Consider the following 16,794-nt stretch of genomic DNA (forward strand, 5'->3'; position numbering starts at 1 on the left):
AGGCTCCTCTGTCCATGGGATTCTCCAGGCAAGAGCACTGGAGTGGGTTGCCATTTCCTCCTCCAGGGGATCCTCCCAACCCAGGGATGGAGCCCACCTCTCTGGCATCTCCTGCATCAGCAGGTGAGGTCTTTACCTCTAGCGCCACCTGGGCAGCCCAGAGCCACTAGGACACAGTCTTAGCTGAAAGTGGAAATAACCATGATATAGAGCCTCGGTTCCTCCTCCCCTTTCCTTTCTCCTCCGACACTCCAGCCCCTCCCCTGCACGGGTCAGAATTCGAAATGACGAGAATGAAGTATTGGCGGAGGATACGGTGTAGGCAACAATGTGGATCAGGACCTGTATGGTGGAAACAGCCTCCGATTCCCAGGCTGGCCCGCACAGGTATGGAAGTTCCTGAATGGTAAAGGAATGTTTTCCCGGAATAAGCATTCTAAACCTCAGGATGCAGGGTTGGGGGTGGCGGGCCTGGACTGCTCCGTTATCTTACCTACTCTTGAGAAAAATGTGTTTCCAATTCCTTTTTGGTGACATTGAAATCACCCAGCCCACTGTCATTTTCAGGTTCTGTTGGTGTCCATGCATTATGTCACAGCTGCACTCATCTTACACGCTAGCAAAGTAACGCTCAAAATTCTCCAAGCCAGGCTTCAACAGTACATGAACCGTGAACTTCCAGGTGTTCAAGAGGGTTTTAGAAAAGGCAGAGGAATCAGAGATCAAATTGCCAACATCCATTGGATCATCGAGGAAGCAAGAGAGTTCCAGAAAAACATCTACTTATGCTTTATTGAATATGCCAAAGCCTTTGACTGTGTGGATCACAACAAACTGTGGAAAATTCTTAAAGAGATGCCTCCTGAGAAATCTGTATGCAGGTCAGGAAGCGGCAGTTAGAACGGGACATGGAACAACAGACTGGTTCCAAATAGGAAAAGGAGTACGTTAGGCTGTATATTGTCACCCTGCTTATTTAACTTATATGCAGATTACATCATGAGAAATGCTGGGCTAGATGAAGCACAAGCTGGAATCAAGATTGTTGGAAGAAATATCAGTAACCTCAGATATGCAGATGACACCACCCTTATAGCAGAAAGCAAAGAAACTAAAGAGCCTCTCAATGAAAGTGAAAGAGGAGAGTGAAAAAGTTGGCTTAAAACTCAGTATTCAGAAAACTAAGATCATGGCATCTGGTCCCATCACTTCATGGCAAATAGATGGGGAAACAGTGGAAACAGTGACTGACTTTATTTTCTTGGGCTCCAAAATCACTGCAGATGGTGACTGCAGCCATGAAATTAAAAGACGCTTGCTCCTTGGAAGAAAAGCTATGACCAACCTAGACAGCATATTGGAAAGCAGAGACATTACTTTGTCAACAAAGGTCCGTCTAGTCAAGGCTATGGTTTTTCCAGTGGTCATGTATGGATGTGAGAGTTGGACCATAAAGAAAGCTGAGTGCTGAAACATTGATGCTTTTGAACCGTGGTGTTGGAGAAGACTCTTGAGAGTCCCTTGGACTGCAAGGAGATCCAACCAGTCCGTCCTAAAGAAAATCAGTCCTGAATATTCACTGGAAGGACTGATGCTGAAGCTGAAACTCCAATACTTTGGCCACCTGATGCGAAGAACTGACTTATTTGAAAAGACCCTGATGCTGGGAAAGATTGAAGGCGGTAGGTGAAGGGGACGACAGAGGATAAGATGGTTGGATGGTGTCACCGACTCAATGGACATGAGCTTGGGTAAACTCTGAGAGTTGGTGATGGACAGGGAGGCCTGGTGGGCTACAGTACATGGGGTCTCAAAGAGTCAGACATGACTAAGCAACTGAACTGAACTGATATTATGGTACACAGTCTCCCTGACTCTGACATTCTCTACTAGCACTTGTTCCAGAACCATTCATTTGTTTAACAAAAATTAATTGGGTTCCATCTGAGTGTGAGGTGCTATATCAACCTCTAGGAATGCCACAGTAAGCCTTTAAGGAAGTCACAGAGTAGTCAAGAGGAAAAATAAGTAAACAGTTCCATACAGTATGATAAAGACTCACACAGTGGTCAGGCAAAGCTTCCTGCAAGAGGCAGACTCGTAACCCCAGAAGTGCAGGAAGAGTCGGTCTTAGGCAGACAGAGAAATGAGGCAAAGAGGGAACAGACGTGGCACTTTGGAGAAACTGCAGTCTGGCTGGAGGCGGGCGGATCGCTGGGGACAGGAGGTGGGTAGGGAGGAGACGCGAAGGCTTTGATGGCAAGAGGGTGCAGGGAAGCCAGCTCCTGCTGCTGCTTCCCCTCTCTCCCTATTAAACCTGGACATTTCCAGAGCAGGTCCGAGGCCTGGTCTGGGAAGGCTACCTAACCTGCCCTCAGCTGGGAGGCATCAGTGGTGATGGCAGTGATGGCTGCGATGCTGTCAGTGAAGAGTGATCAGAGGCTCGCCGTGTGAGCCTCCGTGAACACATCTCACACGCATTGTCTCACCGAGTCCAGCTCTTCAGAGATGTGTGATTTTGAACAAGTCTCTTAACCTCCTCAGGCCTCATCTGTTTCCTCATCTGTAAAATGAGGATGATAAGTCTACCTAACTCGAATGGTTTTTCTGAGTATTAAAAGGGAAATATATGTAAAGGGGCTGACAGTAAAGAATTAAGTATATTAGTTATTCTTATTATTATCAGCAGCAGCCATCTACCTACTACCCTTACACTATAATAACTTTAAAAACTACTTTAAAATGCAATAAATACTTTCAATAAAATATTTTAAATAAAATAAATAAAATACTTTAAAATACAAATTTCTATAATTATTGATTTAATTGAGTATCTACAAAATGACTGATTGGCTTGTCTTGGGTCATATACCCATCCTTTAGCCCAGGGGTTGGCAAGCTATGGTCTATGGACCAAATCTGGCCCATTTGTGTGTTACTGTAAATCAGGTTTTATTGGAACATGGCTCCACTCATTTCCATATTTATCTATGGCTGATTCCTGAGCAGTTCAAAGGGTAAAGAATTCTCCTGCAATGTGGGAGACATGGGTTCGATCCCTCTGTTGGGAAGATCCCCTGGAAGAGGGCATGGCAACCCACTCCAGTATTCTTGCCTGGAGAATCCCATGGACACAGGAGCCTGGCGGGGCCGCAGAGAGTCAGACACGACTGAGCGACTTTCCCTTCACACGGCTGCTCTTGCGCTAGAACTACAGAACTGAGGAGCTGCCGTAGAGATGATAAATATTTACTGTCAATTATTTCTGTTGAAACCAGCAACTCTTTCCATTGCCTTATAGGATAATCTCGCTAACCTTTGCTTTTGGACTGATACCTTTGACCGAGGTCACAGGGTGCTGTGATTGGCCAGGCATGGGACACATGCCCTCCCCTCAAGAAGGCCGGCCCTCACACACTGGAACCCGTTAAGCTCTCAGAAGGAAGGAGCATTCCCCTGCTGGTGGTAGGGGCATCTTTTTGTTTAAAGGAAACAAGGTTTGCACTTAGACCAAAAACATCTGAACTGGCTTTTTAGCTGAGTGCAAGGGCTGAGTCTAAGCAATGACTTGTACATTGATACAGCTCCCAATTCTGCCCAGAGGGAGTCCTCAGTAAAGACCAGTGACCATAGATCCCACCAGAGCTCCTCTCTTTGGGAGTTTATCAATTAGAGTTCGTTGATTACAAGCAACAGAAACTGCTGGCCAACTGCACCAGATGAGGAATTGACTGGTGGCAAGTGAGGGAGCTGAGAGCACGGCTCAGGCGACAGGTGGACCAGGAGACAGGCCACGCTCGGGATGCCGCAGGGGTGTCTGTGGTGCTGAAGCTGGAAACTCCCCAGTGGGGCCCCGCTGCACCCAGAAACTGCCTGCTGCCGTCACACACTGTCGCAACCTCGGCAGAAACGCTGCTCTTGTGAGTGAGCTCTGAGACCTCCTCTGGTTCGCGCTGGCCTTCCCGGGTGGGGTGAGTGGGAAAGAACCCGCCTGCCAGTGCAGGAGACATAAGAGACGTGGGTTCAGTCCTGGGTTGGGGAGATCCCCTGGAGAAGGGAAAGGCTGCCCACCCCAGTATCCTGCCCTGGAGAACTCCATGGACTGTATAGTCCCTGGGGCCGCAAAGAGTTGGACAGAACTGAGCGACTTTCACATGTGTTAGGTACCTAACATGTATCACTCTTTTTGTTTTTCTTTTTAAATTGGAAGTATGGTTGCTTTACAATATTATGTGAGTTTCAGGTATACAGTATAGGGATCCAGTATTCTTGTAGATTATATTCCACTATAGGTTATTATAAGAAAATGGATATGGTTATACTGTTTATCCTTGTTGCTTATCTGTTTTACACATAGTATGTGTATCTGTTAATCCCACACTCCTAATTTGTCCCCTCTCCCTTTCTTCTCCCCTTTGCTAATTTTCTGTATCTTAACATGCATTATTTTATTTGACATGTACTATTTTATTTAATTCTTCTTTATAGTACTACAAGGCTGGCACGGTTATTCTCTCACATTATAAAGAAGACCAAACTGAGAGGTTCAGAGAGGTTAGGTCACTTGTCTGGGTCATTTTCATTCTCTGGGATAATACGGAGCTGGGATTCTACCCCACATTCATCTGACTGCAGAGGCTTCCTTCCTAACCGCTGCCATCCCTGCTCCACTTCTCCACGGGCCTGCGTACAAGCCAGGCTCGCGAGGGCTTTGGGTGACAGCCACGTGTCCTTCACAGGCCCAGCCCTAACAAACTGCGTCACAGAACCCTTTGTTTTTTTTACCCTAGACACCCTGGTGGCTCAGCTGGTAAAGAATCTGCCTGCAATGCAGGAGACCTGGGTTTCATCCCTGGGTTGGGAAGATCCCCTACAGGAGAAAATGGCACCCTACTCCGGTATTCTTGCCTGGAGAATTCCATGGACAGAGGAGCCCGGCGGGCCACAGTCCACGGGGTCACAGAGGGTCAGACATGACTGGAGTGACTTAGCACGCACGCACGCTGTCTACACTGGACTAGGTGGAAAGAAGCTCTGTAAAGATGACTGACTGCCAACTTACTAACTTGCAAGAACTTTTAATACTGAAAAAATTCCAAGTTCTCATGGATCCTTCAACATACAAATCTTTCAAATTAACCTGAACTCTGCTGATCTTTCTGAAGACACATAGTAACTTAGAGTCAGGTAGAAACGAATGGAATCCTCTTTAAGAAAAGGTGTAAACTCTCTCAAAAGCTGAAGCATCTCCAGAACTTTGGTACTCTCACGTATCTTCTGGAACGCGCTGAGTCTCAGAGCCAGCAGGGAAAACGCTGCCTCTAACCACAGATGCCCACAGGGAGACTAACAGGCCTTGGGGAGACCGAGTGGGGAGGCCTCTGGGCAGTTTTCTTTCCGTTTCTGAAAAAAGGGAACTGGCCAAAAATTAAAAAAAAAAAAAGGAAGGAAAAGGAGGTAAGATAAGATGTGAAGAAGAGACCTGCTGGATTTGCATTCAAAGTTTATAAGGACAAATATTTTTTTCATCATACTTGTGTTGAAAGTGATTTTAAAGTGGTATTGTAGGGGAAACATTGTTTTACTTATTCAGGTAAATGCTAAATATGGGATACGGCAATTCAGTAGAAAATCGTAAATTGAGTACGTTCACTAATAGTCTCCTGTGTTGGCTTTTGCTGTGTAACAACCTCAAAATCTCAATGGCTCTTGACAACAAACCTTTATGTTCTTTTTCACGGATCTGGGAGTCATTGTGGCTCTGTTGGGTTGGGTTCAGGCCAACTCCATGTGCCTGCTCATTTTTTCTTGGGTCTTTATCTACACAGGGCATGTGCTTCTCATGACAGGTCATCTGAGAGCGAGAGATGAGCCAAATTACACAGGCCCAGCTAAAACCCCTCTTCCCTTCAGCTTCATTGGCCACAGCAAACCACAAAGCTTCGCCCAGAGTCAACGGGGCCCGGAAGCCACTCTACCCACCATGATACTGATGCGCAAGGGTGGGTAAGGATGATTCAGTCCTGGGGAGGGGGTGCCGGGTTGGAAACAGAAATCTAATCCACTATACCTACTAACATTGGAAATAGGAATGCAATCACACAGCGAAGAATAAGCAGAGAAAGATGATACATTTATAGTAATAATACATTTATCTCTAAAGCATTAGGTCAAAACTCAAACTCCATCAACTCTGTGGCATGTGACTTGTTATTTTTCTTGTAAAACTGACCTGTGGGATATGAAACTCTGACCTTTGCCTTATGTTGTGTTGCTGCCTTCCACTGCTAGGGCAAAGCATTAAGCATTATTTTACGGCTTCTGGGCTCGGCCTTCCATTGGAATGGGTGCTAAGGGCATATTGGAAGCTACTTACACCTGCTCGCCCGTCCTAATTATCAGAGTGCTGCCTCACTCTCTGTCCCAGACTGGATGATGGACTACACGGTCTCTTTATATACACGATATACATGTGGTATTGCTTCTCTAGAAATAAACACCTCTCCCAGGAGCTAACATTCCCCAAGGAGCCCCATTTACTTATTTATTTTTTTGGCCTTTTCCTTTTGGAAGAATGCTAACAGGCTTATATTTTACTCTCTTAGATCAAACACAGAATAATATGAAACACAAAACAAATATTTCAGTGTGTATGAGAAGCTCAGGGCAAAGAGTCTACCTTTGAATTCCCCAAGCTATAGCTATAAACCAACACACAACAAGACACATCTGTCACTCACATCTGGGGGTGGGTGTGGCAGGCACGCCAGCAACGGCTCCCCAGTCCCACTTGATATTCCAGGGGGGTCCAGGGGTGGGTGGAAGCAGAGAAGAATCCCGGATTTACCAAACTGGATGAGGGCCGTGACGACAGAAAACAAGCCGGTTAGGATGGGGCAGGTGATTTGAATGCTGGCTGATGGCTGCAGCATTACAAGGGAATTTGCTTTGTGACTTTGGGTGGGTTTCTTACCCTTCCTGAGCCTTTGATTCTTTAGTATTTCCCATGTTGTCTGGACCAGAAAAATAGTCAGCCGTGCAATTTCTAAAACACAGGTTCTCAGGCCCCCTCACAGGCGCACTGTATCAGTATTCCCAAAGCTGGGCTGTGGCTGCGGGCCTTTGTCACAAAGGCCTGAATCTTACACCAGGCAAGTTGGGAAACATCTTTTTCTGCACAATGTGGGTAATAATTGTGCCTCCCTCGTGGGCTGTGAGGAGGAGGAGATAACTACGTACAGCATTTAGCACTGTGTTGGACAGAGGAGCCTGGCGGGTTCATGGGGTTGCAAAGAGTCGGACACGACTGAAGTGACTTAGCACGCACGCATGCACAGCATATCCTGAGTCAATAAATGTTATCTTTTTATCACTGAAAATCATTATTGCTCTTTATTTAATAAAAGTCTGTTATGTACCTACTCTGTGCAGTTGTACTAGGGCAAGGGCTGGCAAACTGTGGCCCAACACACCTGTGTTTGTGTGGTCTGCAAGCCAGGAATGGTTTTCACATTTTTAAAAAAATGGTTGGAGAAAAAGAATAGTTTGTGGCGCTTGAAAACTACATGAAGTTCAGCTGTCAATGTCCATAAATAAAGTTTTATTGGAACACAACTATACCCTCTCCTTCACTATTGTCTCTGGCTTACAGAAGTTTGCTAAACCCTGCTCCATAGCGAGGGCCTTTAATTGGGGTTCTTGTGTTTGGGGAATATAGAAAGATTTCTCAAGAGGTTTACGGGCATGATTGAGGAAACCAGTTCTCAGATCCTCCACTTTTATGTGTACTTTCCCCTAAAACTGATCGTCTAAGAAAACACCCAGGAGGTGACTTATGGTGCTGAGGTTGAGAAAGTAAGTGCTCCATGACTGGGAAGGAAATCTCAGGTGGTTTTCAGTTCTTTGCTTTTAACAAAATTGACCCAATTAATTATGATTGATCATTGTATGATCTGGCATTTAACTCAGAAGGAATGTAAATAATTGAGAAGCATTGCTGAAACAATACACTTTCTATGTCCACATCCTTACTTATGTGACTGAGACTTCTCAGGGTTTACACCAATAAAAAAGAAAACTGAGAATATAACTGCAAATGATCTGTCCCTCATTCTAACATCTGATACAAACTTTTAAGTACTGTTCATCACAGATATATAAGCTGATTAAAAACTAGTCCTATCTCTCAGTAAATTTTTAAAATTTTAATTATCAAAACATGTTTACAACATAACAACAAAAAGTTGTTTCTAATGATAATTTGATGTAAAGAAGTATTTAAAGCTTGGAGCCCTATGGTCAAAGGGAATAAAAAAATGTGTTTCAATTTATAGAACCATAATTTTGTTGCTGAGTAGTAGGATGAAATGATTAAGTTTCGGATCTGCAAGTTTCAGAGACCGGTTCTTTCGATCTGATTGGCTGAGATGAGAGACTTCCCAACTTTTTCCCCCTGGCAACACTGCCATTCTATCTCAGTTTTGCCAGTCACTGGATCAGATCAGTATCAAACTTTTCATCTCCATGAGAACAGATTTTAAAGATGACTTAAAAGAACCCTCTGTCCAAAGGTATTATTCCTCTCCAGGACAAAAGAAATACCAACCTATGTGACCTTTCTGAGGAATATACTCAAGAGATTAATGGAATAAGGATAAAAATCAGAGTAAAGATATCAAATACAGGAAAAAGAGTATAAGACACTAAGATGAATAATGAATGTTGTGACTTTGATTATATCTCAGTGGGTGATGGCAATTTGGGAATTATAACATAAGAGACATTCTGCAGGGTAAAATTTAACAAAAGTCTGGAAGTGAATGATCTAGAAGCTACCTCAGCAAAACTCAGGATTTGGGAAGGGGGTTGTAGAAAGAGATGTGGTCCCACAGCCTTCTCTTAGGAGGACGTAATGAAAGGCTGGCGCCTGGCTAATATTTATATTTGATATAACAGTAGAGGAAGCAATTTAAGAACAATCACTAAAGTTTAGAAAGTAACTATTAGCAGAATGGAGACATATTTAAGAACCATTGAGAACAAAGTGAAAAGCTGGAAAGGGAAAAGAAGAAAATCACAAAGTTTAATAAGTTGTAAATATTAAATAAGACAGAAATGAGTAATACTAAGTGTATGTTACTATGATAAATGCAAACAGTTTGAATTCTCCAACCAAAGACAAAGAGATGCTATTAAAGAAAGATATTAAACCACAGAGTGGGCAAAGATAAACTGAGAAAATATAGTAAAATATAAAATAAGTCTTAGAATATTGTCACAAAATAAAGTATAATTTAAGGCCAAAAGCTTTTAAATGGAAAGATCAGGCATAAAGGATAAATTGTGACATTGACAAAGAACACATCACAGCCACAAAATTATATGCATCAAACAACTTGTGACAAAATATAATAAAATGAAACACAGTAATGCAAGAAAAGCTTGATAAAAAACATGATGATAGTGAAAGGTTTAAAAATACTTATTTCAAAATTTAGCAAATAGACAAAAACTAAGAGGGATTCAGAAAATCTGAATAACAAAATCAACATGCTTAATTCATAGATCTCCATCATACATTTACAAAAATTGGTCATTGCATGGCCATAAAGAAAACTAATAAATTACCAAAAGCACATATTTTACAGGTCATATTCTCAGATCAAAACATTAATATCAAAAACCAAAATGTAGTTTCACAAATTGTACTTACTTAAAAAAATAAGAAATAAACCTCTTGGATTTTATCCCCCTGACCCACCAAACCAACCAACCAACCCTAAAACTGGAATAACAAAGAATCTAGAAATTTTTGAAAAGACACTTCATATAAAAATCTGTAGAGATATGGATGTCAAGAAAATTTCTGAAAGACTTGGAAACAGGCAAAAAAGATTACTGGCTGGTCTGTGAGATCCCAGCCCTGGGTCCCCTAATTCTACAGGGGTCAATGCCTGTCAGTGTTTTTGAGATATTTTACAACTTTGTGAGTTATAGAAACATACGATAATGCAAAAAACATGTAAGAATGCACACAGACTTTGTGGGTGGAATGCAACTGAGGGTTGCCCTGTAGACACTAACCAATTTTGCATCTGTGAACTCACTTCAGTATTCCTGACTGCCTGTTTAAGTGTTCATTCATTGAATTCTCCTTGTAACCTGTTGTAACATCTTACTGATTCCTTCATTACTTACTGAATTAAATGAAATTGCTAATGCCTGTTCACTTTATATTTGTATGACAGTCATGATTTTGAAACTTCGAAAAAAATGATCTTTTTTTTGAAAAAAAAAAAGAAAAGATCTTTAAGTCATACTGGAAAATACATAGGTTTAAATGCTTTTACTATTAAAGGCTGAAAATAAGTGAACTTAATACAGGAAACTAGACTAATAAAAAAACTGAAAGAAAAACAGGGGAACGAATTAATAAAGACAACACTGAAATAAAGATAAATGCTGAAGTGAATAAAGTGGAAGAGAAGCAGAGAAAGAATAAATAAAAGCAAAAGCATTACTTTTACATAAACAACAAGATAAACTCTTGGCAGACTACCTAAGGAGAAAATTGAAAATACCAAAAAACAAAGCAAAACAAAACCCCAAAAACCCAAACCCAACAACGACAACAAAACCAAACCAAAAGTCAAACAAAAAACCCCCAAAACCTTTCACAAAACCCCAAACAAACAAAAAAAGGTAATCAGAAAGCTGTTAGACCAAAAAAATACTGAAGATTCGAAATAATTTTAAGAGACTAAGTGGAATTACATACTACAGATTTGAAAATTTAGAGTGAAATGAATGGTTTTTTTTTTTTCCTTTTGCCAAGTCTGTAGTACCAAAATATATCAGGTTGAGATATAAAATCCAAATAGACCATTAATTACAGAAAAAAATTGGCAAGTTTCATAGGAATGTACAATGAAGAAGGTATCCATGTGACAGACATGGGGTTCATGTCCCGTGTGCCCAACAACCCACGGAGAAAAATGAGAGTATGAGTTTAAAGTTCATAGACAAGAAAAGTGCAAATAATCAGAAGTCTACGCAGAGGCGTCAGGGAGATGCAGATCAAAGCAGGAGCTCCGGGAACGCAGAGCCCGGATGACCGTTTTCACACATCAGATGGACTAGACCTCAAAAGATCAGTAACACCCGAGACTGGTGATGGCTGGGGCTCATACCCCAGTGAGACCATCATTTTGAAAAAGTCATCTGAGTCTACGCAAGTGCAAACTGCAGAAGCTCACTGAAACTCACTTTGAGAAGTCTAACCTACAGAAAGCAAATAAAGCACAAATGAATACGAGGAATTATGTAAGACATTTACTGTGGCAGTTTGTAATGGCAAACAAACGCCCAAACCACCAAAATATCCACGAATATGGAGGTGGGTGCTTATAACACGGTAATTCACACTCTACCTTTTGCTTAAAAAAAGTTAGGCGTTGCTGTACTGACACAGAGTACTGCGTGTGGAGCAATAAGGGCAAGTAGAGAGAAATGGACGTGGTGTGATACCACAAAAACAAGGAAAACCTCGACTGGTGGCCCAGACGGCAAAGAATCTGGAGTTCCGGGTTCGATCCCTGGGTGGGGAAGATCCCCCGGAGAAGGGAATGGCTACCCCCTTCAGTATTCTTGCCTGGAGAATTCCATGGACAGAGGAGCCCGGTGGGCTACAGTCCATGGGCTCGCAAAGGGTCGGATACGACTGAACGACTAACACTTTCATTTGTCACATCAGAGAGAAATGTATATAGTGCAATACTACAAAAATAAGGACAAACCTTTTCTAGGTTATCTTTTGAGTTGGTATGAACACAGAGACCTTACTTAGCTTGGGTGGGGTAAGAATAGGCTGGAGATTATTGTCTTGGTTTTTGTCCAGCTCTATATATAGTTTATCAGGAAGAACAAGTTTTCCTGTTGTAGTTTGTTAAAAAAAAATCCAAATATGCACGTGTGTGTATATGCATGTATGTGTATGTGCTTTACATGTATAAATGGAGAGCTGCAGCTCTGTGGAGATGTAATGGTATAAAGACAAATATAGTATATAAAAAGAAAACAGTGTGCTCAATTCAACCCCAGCTCTGTAACTGGGGTAGAAAACATACGCAAGCACAGAGAATAATGATTAGAAGAAGGTACATCAAGATGGTCACAATTTTTACATCTGGGTAGTAAAACTATCAGTGTCTTTGAATTTTTCTTAATATATATGCAGATGGCCCCAAATTTATACGATGGCTCAACTTACAATTTTTTAACTTTTCGATGGTACAAAAGCAATACGCATTCAATGGAACTGTACTTTGAATTTCGATCTTTTCCTGGGCTAGCACTCTGCAGTCTGATCGTCTCTCCCGAGGCTGGGCAGTGGCAGTGATTCCGCCGTGGGATCCCAAAGATGAACCAGTGATACACCTACAGCCATTCCCAGCCATTCCGTACCCCTACAATCCATGACCGCCACTTTCTGCAGTCAAAATACATTACATGAGATATTCCATATCCTGCCACAGAATGGGCTTTGTTGGGCTTTGTACCAGCCCAGCGGTCGGCTAAACTCAATGGTCTGAGCATGTTTAAGGTGGGTGAGGCTAAGCTATGTTTAGTAGTAGATTAGCTGCATTAAATGCATTTTTGACTTAATGATATTTTCGACTTAGTAATATTTTCAACCTAATGATGGCTTTATCAGGACATAACCCATTCGTATGTTGGAGGAAGAGTTGTAACATGGTTCCCATATTTTCTATCTTGACTACATAACATTCATAAGCAGGAAAATATCATTTAAAAGTTCAAGCAAGGGGCACACTGGGAAAAAAGAAACATATAGAACATAGGTTCATGACAGTTTCCCAGCTAGAATTTAGTGGCTGAATATTTTCTCAAAGAGCGGCAGGCAATAATCCTAAAGTGATAAAATAACTAAAATACTAACAGAGTAAACTGCAAGTTTTTTGATTTCTTACCAAACCACAGTTAATGATGCATTATTACCATAGCTGATAAATAAATACCATATTACCATAGCTGAAAATAAATTCTGGCAAAGAAGATATGTGAATTATCAAAACTGTGTTCAAATGGAAGGGACCAAAAACAGAAGACAAAACGCAGCTTGAACTCTGTGTCTATGGAAAGCTGGCTTTCTGTTTCTAACAGGCAACTCTCAAGGTTTCCGGCATCTCCATTTTGCATCGTTTCTCAGTTTGCTATTACAAAAAAGGGGGGATAGTATCTTTATGTAAAAGTGAGTTGATATGCATGAGAATTTTAATAAGTTCATGTGTTACAGAAATTAAAGTGTTGATGACTCTGGTAAAAATGTATCTAAAGTGTTCTCTCATTTTAAACATGCTTCTCTCACAAGTGTAACCTCCCCTCCTGACCAATCTTTGCTGATGCTCTGTGAGAGCATGTTTCATTCATTTAGAGTGTGTTAAGAGCCCATCCTGAGCTGAAGATAATGCTAGAAGCTGGAAATCAGAGACGAAGACCCTAATTCAGGTCTTTGAAAGTGAAAGTGTTATTTGCTCAGTTGTGTCCTACTCTTTGCGATCCCATCAACTATGTAGCCCTCGAGGCTCCTTTGTCTATGAAATTCTCCAAGCAAGAATACTGGCGTGGGTAGCCACTCCCTTCTCCAGGAGATCTTCCCCATCCAGGGATGGAACCTGGGTCTCCTGTATTGCAGGTGGATTCTTTACCATCTGAGCCCCAGGGAAGCCTCAGGTCTTTGAAGTACGGGAAACTTGAGACTACTCTCTGGCGCCACCTACTGATCACACGGCATTTCAATTCAAAACAGTAAAATGTGAATTTTCTTCTCTGTACAGCCCACATTTTGGAAAAACATAGATGCTTTTCCAGTCTCGCTTGTCTGATCCCTGGGACTGCATGTATATTAATATCTAACACAACGGTATCCTAGAAAATTGTCCTAAAGGCTAACAGGAACTTGCATTATATTAGCATCTAAACAGAAATGTCAGGTTCGTCACTCTGAAGTTTTAAAACAAAAACGATAGTTGGGTCACTTTAGGCACCACACATATTTGACTGTGAAGAAGGTAAGACGTTTACATACTATTTATGAGAGAGGACTAAGAACCTTTGCTTGTTCAAGTTCTCTTTAATTATATAACTCAGCCCCCAATAACCCAAATCATACGGTGACTCTAAAGAATCATTAACATTTGTTATGTTTGAATCATGTATCAACTTATTAGGAAACCATTCCTTCCCCCGCCCCCTCATTTGCACTAAACTGTTTTTAGTCGCATATCCATGTAACATTATGTAGAAAATGGTCCTTCGTGCCAATAGATTTGTATCCATGTATTAAAACACTATTACCCCAAACACTGGGGGGATTTCAGAATGGAAGCTCACAACAGGCCGAGAAGTACCATCTACTACACAAATTTAATGAGATGGAAAAATCCTTTATTAGAGTTGGGAAATCAAGTTGGAAGCAAACAAATGTATTCACTACTCATTTCATTCCAAACCCTAAATGGCATCATGTTGGTAGCACTGAAGACTCTACAGCAGTTACAACACGGTGATTCAGAGGTCTGAAAATCATCACAGCGTACAAAAATTACAGTGAGCAGTATAAAATTGTAATTTATTATGGGGGCGAGGCGTTTTTCACAGCAGCCCTTGAAAACAGTAAGGAAACAGTAATTCTCTTACAGAATTCTCTTTCTGACGTCCTTTTTGGGTGTCACTCCTTTCCCCCCCCTTTCTCTTGTTTTATAAGCACTAGTCCGGGATGGAATCCGCGGGACACAGCAGCGCTGGGTGGGCCCCTCCTTGGATGATGGAGTAAGTCTGCTTGGGGAGCTCTTGCTGGGACGTGGAGAATATGGGCGGCGCCGTGGTGGCCACCGCGATGCTCTGGCCTCCGTCGCTGACCACCGTCACTTCAGCGGTCCCCTCCTGGATCAGGGCGTTCAGGCCTTCGAAGTCGGTGCACGTGATGCCCGAGCTGGTGATGAAAGTCTGGTTGCCAGAGCCTTCCTGGGGGCCGCCCGGGGCGGCGGGGATGAGGGTCTGGTCGTGGGTGGTCAGCAGGACAGCCGGCTGGGGCAGCGCCGCGGCCTCGCCGGGGCAGCCCGGGGGCGCAGGGGGCGCGATCAGGTTGACCTGGCGGAGGACCTGCAGCCGGCTGTTGCCCCGCAGCTCCTCGGGGTTCGGCGCCACCAAGGCGGGCTGCACGATGTTCACGGCGGCCGCCGCCGCCTGGACGATGGCGCTGGCCGGGGGCACTTGGTGGCCCACGATGATTTTGACCCTGCCCTCGCTGAACTGGGGGGCCGGGGTGGGCGGCAGGGGCAGGTGCCCCACGGCCAGGGGCGCGGCGGGCGGCTTGCCGGCGTCCACCTGCAGCTGCAGCACCGTCACGTCGGCGCCCTTGCCGTCCCCATACTCACTGTGCTGCCGCCTGTGGCTGCGGAGCGAGTCCTCGCGCATGAACGAGGCGTCGCAGCGGTCGCAGTGGAAGGTCTTCTTGGCGTCCAGCCTGGCCGCCTGGCGGCCGCCCGGCCGGCCCGCGTCTCTCCTCTCCGCCGCCTCGCTCTTGAGCGCGTCGCCGTGGAACTTCTTCACGTGCTTGGCCAGGTTGCTGGGCTGCTTGGTGTCGAAGCTGCAGTGGCCGCACTTGAAGGGCCGGTCGGGGCAGTGCACGCGGCTGTGGACGCGCAGGGCGGCCTTGCTCGAGCAGGAGTAGCTGCACTCGGGGCACTTCTCGGGGTGCTCGGCCTGGTGCAGCCGGCTGTGCTTGCGGAGCGCGGCCTTGCTGTCGCCCAGGAAGTCGCAGTGCGGACACTTGAAGCTGTTCCCGCTGTGCTTGATGCGGATGTGCGACTTGAGGTTCCCCTTCATGGTGCAGCGGACGCTGCAGAATTCGCACTTGAAAGGCTTCTCCCCCGAGTGCACGCGCATGTGCCTTTTCAAGTCCGAGCTGATTTTGAACTTGGCGCTACAGAGCCAGCACTGGAAGGGGGCGTCCCCTGTCAACACAAGGTGAGGTTCGATAAGAACAGGCAGGCAACAATCACAGCGGATCCCCCCGAAGCACACACCAGAAACCCGCTTAAACCGAGGCGGGCGCGTGGAGACCTTCTAACTGCAGCTCCTAGCAGCCCCTGGGAGGAAAAAAAAGAGGGGGGGTCCCGGGCGTCTTTCCTTTCCCCAAACTTTCCCACCACCACCATCATCATACCCGGAAGGAAAATGGAGACTGAAAATCAAGCTGCTTAATCGTCCCCCGTAAAATAAGATTTGTGAATATGCTCACTGTATCCTTTAAAACAATCAGGCTAGCTCTTCCTACCATTAATGTGCTCGTTCTGCTAGGGAACCGTTCACAGTTGTATAATTTTGCATAATCCGTTGATTTTGATTGAGTTATGTGTTGTAACAGATTCAAGGGTACATTTTCAAATCAGTCAGCTCCATGCTCACTCATCAGAATATCCTTTTTACAGTGATTGAGACGCCCCGCTTATACTTCATGTAGATGTTTATCATTAAAGATGTGTTTATTGCGTGCAACTTAATTTATCCACATCGCCAGCTGTGTTCTTTACTCTTGGAGTTACAAAATCCAGCTGCTTGATTTTTTTTTTTAAGATTCATGTGCGGTGAAAGATGAACAGGAAAAGCGAAATTGCAAACATCTGAAAGGACACGGATATTCCAAGTTTATTTCCTCAGTGAATGCCAAGTCCCAATCGTCTGATAATTGGAGCAAATTGGTGAGCCCAC

General features: G+C 43.8%; 1 protein-coding gene across 3 annotated transcripts in view; it reads right to left on the reverse strand.

Annotated features, from left to right (window-relative positions):
* Positions 1-16,794, reverse strand: part of ZFP64 (ZFP64 zinc finger protein) — a 72,134-nt gene that overhangs the window by 27,361 nt on the left and 27,979 nt on the right. The window contains exon 6 of one of the 3 annotated variants that reach the window (XM_043478948.1): positions 14,133-16,037. The exons of 1 other annotated variant lie outside the window; for it this stretch is intronic. In XM_043478948.1, the coding sequence (XP_043334883.1) occupies positions 14,788-16,037 (1,250 nt within the window). In that variant the 3' untranslated portion in view covers positions 14,133-14,787. Of the gene's footprint in view, positions 1-14,132; positions 16,038-16,794 lie in introns of those variants that run through there. One more of the 3 variants, XM_043478947.1, reaches the window with a different exon arrangement.

Source organism: Cervus canadensis, chromosome 10, assembly GCF_019320065.1.
Source record: "Cervus canadensis isolate Bull #8, Minnesota chromosome 10, ASM1932006v1, whole genome shotgun sequence".
Classification (NCBI taxonomy): Eukaryota; Metazoa; Chordata; class Mammalia; order Artiodactyla; family Cervidae; genus Cervus; species Cervus canadensis.